Source organism: Myodes glareolus, chromosome 24 (genome assembly GCF_982192425.1).
Source record: "Myodes glareolus chromosome 24, mMyoGla1.1, whole genome shotgun sequence".
Lineage (NCBI taxonomy): Eukaryota > Metazoa > Chordata > Mammalia > Rodentia > Cricetidae > Myodes > Myodes glareolus.
In genome coordinates this window covers 1,309,960-1,319,824 of record NC_142049.1, presented here as the reverse complement: position 1 = coordinate 1,319,824, position 9,865 = coordinate 1,309,960, and the positions used below count along the sequence as shown (strand labels likewise).

Sequence of the window (9,865 nt, the reverse complement as noted above, 5' to 3'; positions counted from 1 at the left end):
AATATCTGAGCAAGCGAGGTCAGCCCAGAACCGCCCATGGAGAAGGGAAGAAGCTAAGAGTTGAGGGATGAGGAATGCTGTGTAGGCCATCTTCAGGACAGGGTGTGGCTGATGCACTCAGGAACAGCTACCTACACAAGACCGGAGTGATCGGCATTTCAGCATGATGGGGGGTGAGGGAGAGAAGGAGGTGTAGACAGCTCATGGTTGCTGGGGGAGAGGGAGTCCTATTCTTCAGTGGTGTTGCTAGGCACCACAGAACCACTGGACCACCTCTCTAGGCAGTGTGCTGAGCACTGTGCTAGATGAACAGTAGTGTCCCAGTGCTTCAAAAACAGAAAAATGTGGCAGAGAAGCGGGCGTAGGCACAGGACTGGCTGTGTTGCATGGCCTCTCAAGAGCAGCTGACACCCAATACAAAGGCTTCATTGGAATGTAGTGAGCCCTGAGCGCACAAGATGGTCACTAACCCCAAGTGTGCATTTCCAGATGAAGTCCCTTGAGAGTGGACATCTAATGGATTGAGTTCAAAGGACAGGTCAGGTCTGGGATTTCTAAACAGTTTTGTTTAAACTCGATGGGGTGGCACCGAGAAAGGGGCATCCCTCTACAGCTCCATTTCCACCTGGTTGACTTGTCTGGCCAAGGTAAGGGACCATCTGTGGTACAAACCCCTCCAGGAGGGAACAAAGAGAAGGGAGTGAGCTGCGCAAGGTCATAGCCGGCAGAGCTGGAGCTCAAGGCCAGCTTCCTCTGCCTCTCTGGCTGGAGTCCTGTTCGGCACTCCCATCTCCATCCTGAGGCATCCTAAGGATCACAGGAGGCAGACGTGAGGACAGGGGGCCGTGGGTTCCTCCTCTGTCACAAACCCATTATGTGAGGTATCTCTGGAAGCAGGATTTTCACTAGTCTCCCCTGTGCAGCTTAGACCAAGCAGTAAGCCTATTAATTGCTCATGTGCCCATTTGCCCTCTCTGGCCCCTAGGCTGAGACCAACTTGCAATGAGACCAGAGGGCTGACAAGCAAGACCCCTCCAAGTGTAGGACCAGGGTACCCGGGTTCACTTCTCTAGGGTTTCAGAAGAGAACATAGTCCCCAGTCAGCACATAGTGACCATAGGCCACTGTTCAGTCATCTGCCAGCGTTCCAGAGCTAGGTATGGCCTGTTAAAGCACAGACTTTATCTCTTGGGAAAAAAAAAAAAAGATAGGGGAACCTTCTTTTAACTACACCCACGCTCCCGTAACATTTTATTGGAAAAGTTTTATTCAAAAAAAAAATTGTAGAAATTAGGTTTTCATTTTGAAAGCAACAAAGGCTCATGTGCCCCCCTACCCTCCCCATCTCTGAAAAACTAAAAAGGGAGAAAAACATGAGTTCACCCCTGCAACGCCCAGTGTAGCAGCCCTAGAGCCGGGTTTGCCAGGGAGTCCCTCCTGGGCTCCATCTCCCACTCCCATCGCTGGGCAAGGATCATTTGAAGGGTGGCCAGTCCTGGGGCTGCAGCACCTAGTTCTGTGGTTAAAGGGAACCGAGCGAGAGAACTGGGGAGGGCTGAGGGGAGGGTGAGAAAGAGGGCTGCCCTGCCCCCAACCCGATTGTCTCACAGATAAGGGACTTGACCATAAATACGAACACTGATTGACTGTTTGAGGCAGATTGGATCTAGAACTTGGAGGGCAGGGAAGGATGGCTGAGACACCCTTGAATTTGCCATCAGAGTATCTGGGCCCCCTTATCCTAGTGGGGTGGATTCTAGCCTGAAATGTCTGTTCAGACGTACGGGAATTCTGACCTGCATTGCCAACCCCACCCCACCCCGTGGAATATTCAAGGTTGGCACCCCCCTCCCCCCACAATAGCACCCATGTGTCTCAGGAACCGTTGACCACTTCCTGCCATGCCATGACCATTCCCGGACTCTACAATTCATCTCTCATCTTGTCTCCCTTGGGCCGGACCAGGCGCCCAATGAACAGCAAGGAGCCGCTCTGATTATCTCGCACCAGGAAGATGAAGGGGTGGTCGGCGTAGAACAGCTTGGGGCTACGCAGCTCCTCCCGCCCGTAGATGTCTTGGTCAAAGGGGTTGCCATCTGTGTCCCACTCGAAAGCAGTGGCATGGAACACGCTGGCCAGGTACAGGTCCTTCTTGCCGGACATGCGAGACAAGTCTGCCTTGTTCTTGTCGATGGCCTCCGTCAGGCCCAGTCCAGCCAGATGTTTCTATGGGAGCAGTTGCTAAGTGAGGTCACATACGCCAGGCTCTTACACCCGCATCCTCCATCCACACCACCCTGGAGGCTTCTCCAGAAGGAGACTGTCAATCCCTAGCCACCTTGCTCCAGGCCTGGTGGTCGATGCTTCGAACCCAGTTCCCTTCACTACCCTGTATACCACTAGGATCTGTACCCTCCTTTCCCCTCATTAGCTTTGTGGACTTGACACAGTCTAGGGTTATCTGCAATGAAAGCCATCAAAGAGGAATTGTCTAAGACTGAACTGGCCTATACACATTTCTGTGTGGAATTTTCTTAAGAGGGTTCAGCCTGTTATGGGCTGCAACTGCCGAGGGAAAATACCCAGCAGCTGTTTTTGCTACTACCTGTCGGGGTCTGGTGCTAGCCAGGACACAGTCCAGAAAGGGAGAGATCGTTTGTTTATGTTGGGGTCTAATCGAGAGAAAATAATTTAGGGTCCGGGATAGCACCGGACCCCGACATAATGGTGCCCAGACGTGGGGCTGATCCACAAACCCCGATAACTACCCACACCATCCTCCCAAGGGCAGAGCCTACTTCTCAGTATTAGCGGAACCCAGCACTACCCGGATGCCCTGCGGACGCAGGATGGACCTGCCCCTACCCTCCGGCCCTCACCTGCAGGTCATGGGTCACTTCCACCACTCCCTTGGGCAGAGAGATGGCGACAGCCTTCTTCTGCATCTTCCCCATCCAGGCCTTCAGCTGCTCTTTGGTCAGCAGCTTCTCCAAGCGCTCGAGGGGCTCCACGTGGTGGGGCATGAGGATGATAAGGCTGGAGAGCTTGTGGGCCAGGGGCATCTCCAAGATCTGTAGCTTCTCCTTCTCGTCATCATAGTAGTTATAGAGGCCTGTGTGAAAAGCAGAGGATGGGAGGTAAGGGGCACACCAGGCTCTGGGCACTCTGATACCCCACCCCTTGGCTCTCGGTCTGACCACGCCTACCTGTCCGGTGCATCATGGTAACACCCACGGTATAGGAGCGAGTCACCATGAAGCCCCGGTTGTCCACCATCTTGTGATGAAATTTCTCATCCCAGTGTGCTGTGGTGGAGAAACAGAAAACGATGTCAGTGATTGTGTCCCCAGACACAGTCAGTTCACAGTCACCCCGACTGCGCACCCTAGACTCCGTCCATGCCACATGCGTTTTCTCATGTATGGCAAGTCCTCAGTTCACGGAACGCGTGTTTCCTGTCTTAGCATGCAGGTCTCTCTGATCACACTGCAAGAAGCTCGTGTCCTCACATTTGGGTGGCATCTGTCAATGTCTGGGAAACTTGCTGAGAGAGGCTTTCCTCCCTACTGGATAACTGAGGCTGGGTCTGTACCTTGGCCAGGAATGAGCAAAGGCCACCCTTAATTCTTCTCCACAAGTTCAAGGCTAGACACATACACTTTCAAATAGTCAATTAGTTTTCAAAACTTTCTTCTCTTCAAGTTTTGCATGGTCAGAAAGATGGCCAAAAGCATACGCATGACATTGGTCTAAGTCCCAACCAGACCTACATCCCAGTCCAGACAGACTAATGACAATTAGACTCTTCACCTAGCATGGCCTATTTGTAAACCAGGGGTCACCTTCACTTGCCAGCAAGCTTAGGTCAGCCAGACCTTCATATCTGGATACTTACACAAAACCAAAAACCCCAGATCTAACCTTAAGTCAATTCAGATGCACTTGGTACCTGTCTTTTTCTGCCTAGCTGGGCCTCGGTCTCCTTAACTGTGAGATGGGGCAAACCCTGCACCCATAGTTCCTTAATCCATTTGGCTGAAGCAGAACTGATTACTGACTCTTACAGGCTCCAACTAACAAAAACAAGAACCCTAAGGTGGTGAAGTATAGTCCTTCTCTATACTCCTAGAGACTCCTGCCGGGCTCCCACACTGGATCTAGTTCCTGGCACATAAAAAGGGTTTAGTAATAAGCCTTGCCTCTGACAGTTACAGCTATCACGTTCAGACGAGAAGCCATGAAGGGTTAGCATTAGGAAAAGCAAGCTCAGAAGACTGGGAAAGGATCCTGCCTCTCCTTCACCCCAATCCTGAGACTCACGCTTAAAGAACATGGCATTAACGAGCAGCGCCCCGTCCGTGCGTTCTACGTCCTTGGTGACCTCGGGCAGCTTGCCATCGGTGGTCTGCGAGGCCCACTCATTGATGGACTGCAGGGCGCTGCGCTTGTCTCGGAAGTTGATCTTAGAGTGTTCGCAATTGTAGTGCTGCTTGCTGCTGTGCACAAAGTCGTCCACGAAGTTCACGGAGCTGGGCCCGTACAGGCGGCTGCCCAGCTTCCAGGTCACGTTGCGCGCGGTGGAGTTACTGAGGGAGCGGAGCAGCTCACCCAGTCCCGAGTGCACCTCCTCATCCCGCAGCTTCTCCGCGCTCAGCACCGCCTTTGCCTGTGACGCTGTGGTGGCTTTCCCGCCCAGGGACACCAGACCCAGGGATGAGGCCACCACCAAGGGGGACAGGAGGATGTTCTCCACCGCCTGGTCTTTGGCCATGGCCTGATACAGGCTGAAGGCCAGACCTGTGCTGCGCTCTGCCAGGGTGGTCGCCTTGGAACTCAGCTTCTCGGCAGTACCGGGGGCTGCCGCCTCCACAGGCTTCTTCACCTCGGCTGCCAGGGCCACAGCCAAGAGGCAGAGAGTGGCCAGAAGGAGAGAGCGCATGGCTGGGAGGTGAGCCGTGTGCACCACAGAGGACCTGTGAGGGGTACAGAGAGAGAACCATCCTGAATTTATGCCTTTCTCCCTAGCCTACCCACCAAGTCACCAAGGGAACAGGGGCAAGAGAACACAGCTCTGTAGCCCAGACCTGACTCGGGCCACACACTTTGACCTCCTTACCTAGAACAAAATCCTGACACATTACCAGGCCACCCGCTGGTATCTTCCACAGGATATTCAATACTTATACTTATTTAGAAGTTAATTATGAATCTAGAGCTGCCCCGAAGTAGGCTGTAGTCACTAGAGCTGGAAACATAGCCTACATATTGGTTCCCTACAACATCCCAAGGCTTAGCATTTGGCAGAGTTGTTTAGAAGCGTCAGGGCTACCTGGCCAGAATGGCTTTCTCTCAGGGCCTCTGTCAGTTGGGAAAAGACAGCAGCTGGGCTGGGGGTCTGTAGGAAGCCCACATGTCTGAGCAGAGGATGCCACGTGAGATGCCGCTGAAGGCCTGGCTCTCTCTGTGCCTTGCATTCGGCCCTGGGACATTAATAAGTCACTGCCCGGTTCACTCATTAAATGGGGGAACCCAGAGGCCTCACTTGCAGCCGCTAGAGTGACCTTGAGTGTGTATATGCACGTGCTACCACCCAGCCTCAGACTCTTTCCCGAGCAGGGTCTCCAGGTACCCAAACCTCTCTCTTAGCAGGGACGTGGCCTGTCCATCTGCCCACACAGCCCCTGAATCAGATGGGAAATCCCAGGACAAATGCTCTTGGGACCAGGTTTTTAGACTCCACAGGGGTTTCCTAAGATCACAGCAAGGGCAAGATCCTGAGGAAGGGGGTGAGTCACTGCTCTGCGGAGCTCTGACCCTTTCCCTCCTTCCTTCAGAAAGCCACAGCCACACATTCCATCCTGCCCTCCCGTGGGACAGCCATGGCCACATCACCATCTGTCCTAGAACCTCAAAGAGGCCTTCTCGTCCTCTCCCCAAACTCCAGCAGTAGCATGAGCCCCCGAGACAAGCCCATAGATGAAGAAGGTCTCTATTCCCACGTCCTCCTCAGCCCAGCGCTCTCCTCTCTACCTCATGCAGCAGTTCAGGAGAGTAGACCACAAGGCAAAAAAAGATCAGAAAGAACCCAAGTGGAGCATGTGGGGCCCCTGCTCTGGAAGACCCTTGAGAGCCTAGCCAGACTGAAAAAGTGTGGGATTTCTGAGACAATACCTCACCTCCTCAGCTGCTGCCCTTCTAGGGACCTTGAAGAAACAACACAAAGGAACTGGAGGGGAAGAGGGAACAGAGGACCACAGCCTCATACCCACCTGGGGGAGGATGTGAGGCCTCACTCTTAAGAGAGATGCGGTCCTCAATTCCAGACCATGCTTCTCCCTCACGGGACCTCGAAGACAGGGTGACCGTGTAATTCATTGAACACTCAAAAGATACTTGTGAGAGTAAAATGAAGCATTATGGATTCTATCCCAGCCACAGACACGTGGCCAGCCTACTCAGAGAAGCACTAATCCAGCAGAGACCACCAGCCTGCCTAAGGAACGGGAAGGGAAGCCTGGCCCTGCCACGTGGCAGCCACCATCTTGACAGCCCCCACGCCCCGCCAACCAGGACCTGGGAGGGGCTTCTCCAGAAAGCTTCAAATGACTAGTTTGGGATTCCTCAGGCAGCCGCAAGGCTCCTGGTGTTGACGTGGCAGGCAGAAGTTGCCTTATCTCCACAGGCCAGAGGAGCAGAAGAAACCTAGAAGCCTGGCTTGGGAATTAGGGGTGCTGAGGAACTGCCTGAAGAATCCAGGGGTCTCCTGGGTTTTACAGTTTCACATCTGCACTTGCAAAGTCTAGGGAAGAGGCAGGGCTGGGGAGAAGGGCCACCATGCTAAACCCAGCATTAGGAATAAAAGTGGGCAAGTCTCTGCAAGCAAGCCAGCTCCCACAGCCCAGCCCATCCGCCACAGCTAAATGCCAGCCCTCCGGCCAAGGTTAGACAACTTATAGTCCCATAAGAAAAAACAAAAACAGAAACAAAACCAAACCAAGATACCAGAAAGCCAAAGGCTACATCCACCACTGGCCCCGGGAGCCTGGGATGGGGGAGAAGGGGAGCAGATGCCAGGAGGCCAGGGACGAACACCGGGGGGTTTCTCAGATGCTTGAAGGATCTAAAGTACCTTGAAACTGCCTCAGAGGGAGATCACTGCCTGCCTTTTTCATTCTGAAAGAAAACAGAAGAGTAAAGAGATGGGACCCCGCAGAGAACGTGGGGAGCAGAGGCCCGCTGGGCCCAGCCCCCAAAGGCTACCCGGAGTATGGAGGTGGATACTGCTGAGGTGGATTCTGCACAGGGAGAAAGCAGGGCCCGACTGGGGCCTCCTCAGCTCAAGTGGTTCAGGATTTTCTAGTGAGGGGCTCTGCCCTCGGCAAAGCTCTCCCGCCAACCACTGTGGCACTGTTACTCAGCAACCAAACTACCAAAAGAAAAAAAAAATCTCTGCAGGGAATCCCGGGACAGAGACAAAGGACCAGACGGGAATGGGGGATGGGTACAGGAACTATCTGAGCAGAAGGGTGTGGCCTCAGCTCGACTTCCAGGCAGTCAAAGCCCCCAGTTTTTCCACGGTCCTCCATCCGGGCCCTGGAACCCAGAGGGCCCAGCAGGAAACTTGGGAAGTGGAGAGCTAGGCCTTTAGACCAATCCGGGAAGGCTTTCTTCCTTTCGTCTGAGGCTGGGTACCTTGGGCCTCAGAGGAAGTCCTCACCCTGCAGGAACTGGATGGCTGGACAGAACGACCAGAGTGACTCAAATTATCCGGGGGCCTGGTGGACCCTGATGACTCCCCTTTCGGGTGGGGAGAAAATGACCAAGTCCAGTCATCAGCCACCTTCTGGGATGCGACTTAAAAGTGACTGCTCCCAAGCATGGGGTCCCTAACAGCTAAGGACCCCCACTCATGATCAAGAGAAACCGAGGCTATGGCATCTCTCGTGCTAGGTGCAGAGACCCCCTCACAGTCTGTGTGTGTATGTGTGGCGGGGAGGGAGGGGGGATGCTGGGATCGACAACTGCGGGTCCCTGGTCCTTCACCCCAAAGTAAGGAAGTTGGTCCTTCCCCACGGACGACGGAGAATCAGATCTCCCCCTTTCTCTGTTGTGCAGAAGGTTATCTCTCCGGCTCAGTCCCTGCCACCACCTTTACCCTTCTCTGAGCCTGGGACTCCTCCACACTTCCTCCGCTCCGTCCCCGTCCCAGACAACAGCTCCAGGGACCGCGATGTTGAACCTGGCCCCAAACGAGACTGCTTCACGTCCGATCTTTCACTGCCCTCCAGTGCCAGGACCCCAACCCCTCCGGGAGCGATCCGATCCGATCCCCCTCGGTCAAATCGCCCGGCCGCCCCCGCCCCTCACCTGGGCCGGGCTGCTCCGGGACCGACGGGACACCGGCTCTCAGACAGGTTCTACTCAACTCACTGCCCCGGGGCCGGGATCTATATATGGCTGTCCCCACCCCCTCTTGCCTGTCCTAAGAAACTTCTGGAAAGTTGGAAACGCTTCCGGAGAGCGCCGTGGCTCCCAGAAGGAGAAAAAATGCCAAAGACCTCCCCCAAACCGCCCCGGCTCCCGCCCCTGTGCCTGCGGGCCGCTCTCCCAGCCCCTGGGTCCTACTGCCCACTCGACCGACTGGGTTGGGGGCCTTGCTTCTTAGAGCCTGGACATTCTTGGACTCCAGCTCCGAAGTTCTGCTCCCAAGGACTGGAGTCCGCTTCTCATGTTGTCCACACAGCGTGCTCTGGTCACACATCCCTTCTGCCACACGAAATGTCTCTGATCTGCCCCAGTAGATGAACTACCCGCCGTTGTCAGGTTTTAATCAGGCATCCCGGGGGGCGGGGCTCTCCTTTGCTTTAGGAGAGAGAGTGAGATGCAGGGGTCAGTACCCTTCTCCAGTCCTGGATTCAACCTTAAAACCTCACTGGGGAGGAGAAACCCTGAGAGCTGCAGCTGGGCCCACATCCTGGAAGCCACGTGTTGAAGTGATTTCAGAGACAAACTCTAAGCGGTTCCCCCTGGAAATAAAGAGGTCCCCGGAAATGAAGAGGGGTGCGTGTGTTAAGTTCTATGTTGTGTGACCTTCTTTTTCTGTTGCTTGTGCCCTTAACTGAAATATGATATTGTTTATAACAGCCCCTTTCTCCATCTCGAATTGGTCATCCCTACCCATCAGTGCTTCCCTTCCCTCTTTGGGGCACAGTTATCTCTCCCATCCTCCCCCACCCCACCCTCCAACGCTGATAGCCTTCTGAGCTCTGAGTTGACACGTAGTGTTCTTTTCTTTTTTTGTTCATTTTACCTGCCAAGCACAGTTCCCCTTCCCTTTCCTCCTCCCGCTCCCACCCCCACTCCCATCCCCATAGCATTCTTTACTATTCTAGGTATTGTGAACAAAACTGCAGGCTGGGCAGAGCCCCCACCCTCGGGGATGTCCTTTCTGAGGGGTGTGTGCAGTTAGAGAATCCAGTAGTTGAGGCAGGACGCCTTCTGATAGTGACATAATAGACAATAGGTGATGTGCCGGGAGAGAAGGGGGAGGAGATAGAGAGACATTTTTCTTTCACTTTTCAATGCTTTGGGAATCAAACCCAGGGCCTCAAGAAAGCTAGGAAAGCAGTCTGCCGCTGAATGCATCCTAGCCCCGGAAGCCCTGTATTACCTCTCTCTCTCTCTCTCATTCTTTCAAACAACCCACTCCTAAGTATCTTCCTTCTCCCAGGGCTCTGGGGACCAGCACCTCAAAAGATGATTTCTCTGGAGTCTTGGCATCTAACAATTACAGGGAACAGTGGTGGAGGGTTTAGGCATCCCACCCAGCTGCCCCACAGAGGTCTGGCTGTTGCTGCCCAGCCTT

General features: G+C 54.1%; 1 protein-coding gene across 2 annotated transcripts; it reads right to left on the bottom strand.

Moving 5' to 3' along the window:
* Positions 1-1,244: 1,244 nt before the first annotated feature.
* Positions 1,245-8,528, bottom strand: Serpinh1 (serpin family H member 1). 2 transcript variants are annotated; one of them, XM_048435062.3, is made up of 6 exons: positions 8,368-8,515; positions 7,130-7,173; positions 4,321-4,973; positions 3,207-3,305; positions 2,880-3,112; positions 1,245-2,226 (listed from the first exon to the last, which is right to left on the bottom strand). In XM_048435062.3, exons 3-6 carry the CDS (start codon positions 4,937-4,939, stop codon positions 1,924-1,926), a joined length of 1,254 nt encoding a protein of 417 aa, XP_048291019.1. In that variant the 5' UTR covers positions 4,940-4,973; positions 7,130-7,173; positions 8,368-8,515; the 3' UTR covers positions 1,245-1,923. The 2 variants fall into 2 exon arrangements, with proteins under 2 accessions (XP_048291019.1, XP_048291018.1); XM_048435061.3 differs by lacking the exon at positions 7,130-7,173 and having other exon boundaries at positions 8,368-8,528.
* Positions 8,529-9,865: the final 1,337 nt, after the last annotated feature.